Below are 1,185 nucleotides of genomic sequence, written 5' to 3' on the forward strand. Positions count from 1 at the left end.
CTCGATCTCTCTATCTCCTCTCTCCCACTACTCTCTCTCCTTCTCTGTCTCACTACCCCCACCCCGACTCCTCTCTGTCCCTTCTCTTTGTCGCCTCCTCTCTCTCTACCACCTCCTTCCCTATTTCCTCCTCCTTCTCCAGCTCCCTCTCTCCTTCCCTTCTTGTGATCAATCCTCTCTCTATCTACCTCCTCCTTCTCTATCTACTCTTCCTTCTCTATCTCCCTCTCTCACCGTCTCTCCTTCCCTTCTTCTCTATCGCCTCCTCTCTCTCTCTCCTTCTCCTCTCTCCTCTACTCCTCTCTCTCTCTCTCTGTCTGGCACCACGGTCATGAGCTCCTATTTCGTTAATCCGTTGTTCACTAAGTACAAACCGGACGATGCACTGGACCGTACTAATTACTACGACGGCTGTTTCCCGCACGGAATCAGCGGGGAACCCGCTCTGATGTACGGCGCGGTGACACGTCCCGCTTTCCAGCCCGTCTCCGGTCACATCCAGGACTACTTCCACACCGGTGGCTCCTCGCTCCCCGCCTCCAGCTACCAGCAGGGGCCCTGCGGACCCTCTTGCCAAGGGGAGACGGCCAAGTTTTACGGCTACGACGCGCTGGGCAGGCAGAACGCTTACGCCGGCGGGCAGACGGACGCGGCGTTGCTGCAGTATCCCGAGTGTAAGGCGGGGGTCCCCGCTCCAGCGGCGGCGGGCAGCGGGAGTGAAGGACCGGGAGCCGTGAATCCCAACTCACCCGCCAGCCTCATGTTCCCGTGGATGAGACCGCACGGTTAGCTTTTACTTTCTCCCCTCCCCCTCTATCTCCTCCCACATCTCTCTCTCTCTCTTTCTCCCTCCATCTCTCTCTCTGTCTTTCTCCCTCCACCTCTCCCTCTCTCTCTCTTTCCATTTCCGTTCTTCACCCTCATCTCTCTCTCCCTCCCTACCCCCATCTCTCTCTCTCTTTCTCCTTCCATCTCTCTCTCTTTCTCCCTCCATCTCTCCCCCTCTCTCCTTCCATTTCCGTTCTTCACCCTCATCACTCTCTCTCCCTCCATCTCTCTCTCTCGCTTTCTCCCTCCATCTCTCTCTCTCTCTTTCCATTTCTGTTCCTCACCCTCATCATTTTCTCTCCCTCCATCTCTCTCTCTTTCTCCCTCCATCTCTCTCTCTTTCTCCCTCCATCTCTC

General features: G+C 56.5%; 1 protein-coding gene across 1 annotated transcript; it reads left to right on the forward strand.

The window, feature by feature from the left end:
• The first annotated feature begins 331 nt into the window (after nucleotides 1-331).
• Nucleotides 332-790, forward strand: LOC125482132 (homeobox protein Hox-C8-like). Its single transcript, XM_048594130.1, has one exon. It carries the CDS (start codon nucleotides 332-334, stop codon nucleotides 788-790), a length of 459 nt encoding a protein of 152 aa, XP_048450087.1.
• The last annotated feature ends 395 nt before the right edge of the window (nucleotides 791-1,185 follow it).

This window comes from Rhincodon typus, unplaced genomic scaffold (assembly GCF_021869965.1).
Source record: "Rhincodon typus isolate 14 unplaced genomic scaffold, sRhiTyp1.1 hic_rhity00006206, whole genome shotgun sequence".
Lineage (NCBI taxonomy): Eukaryota > Metazoa > Chordata > Chondrichthyes > Orectolobiformes > Rhincodontidae > Rhincodon > Rhincodon typus.

Bases quoted from the DNA above. Each gene is read 5' to 3' on its own strand.
- LOC125482132 (XM_048594130.1), top strand. From the start codon at position 332: ATGAGCTCCTATTTCGTTAATCCGTTGTTCACTAAGTACAAACCGGAC.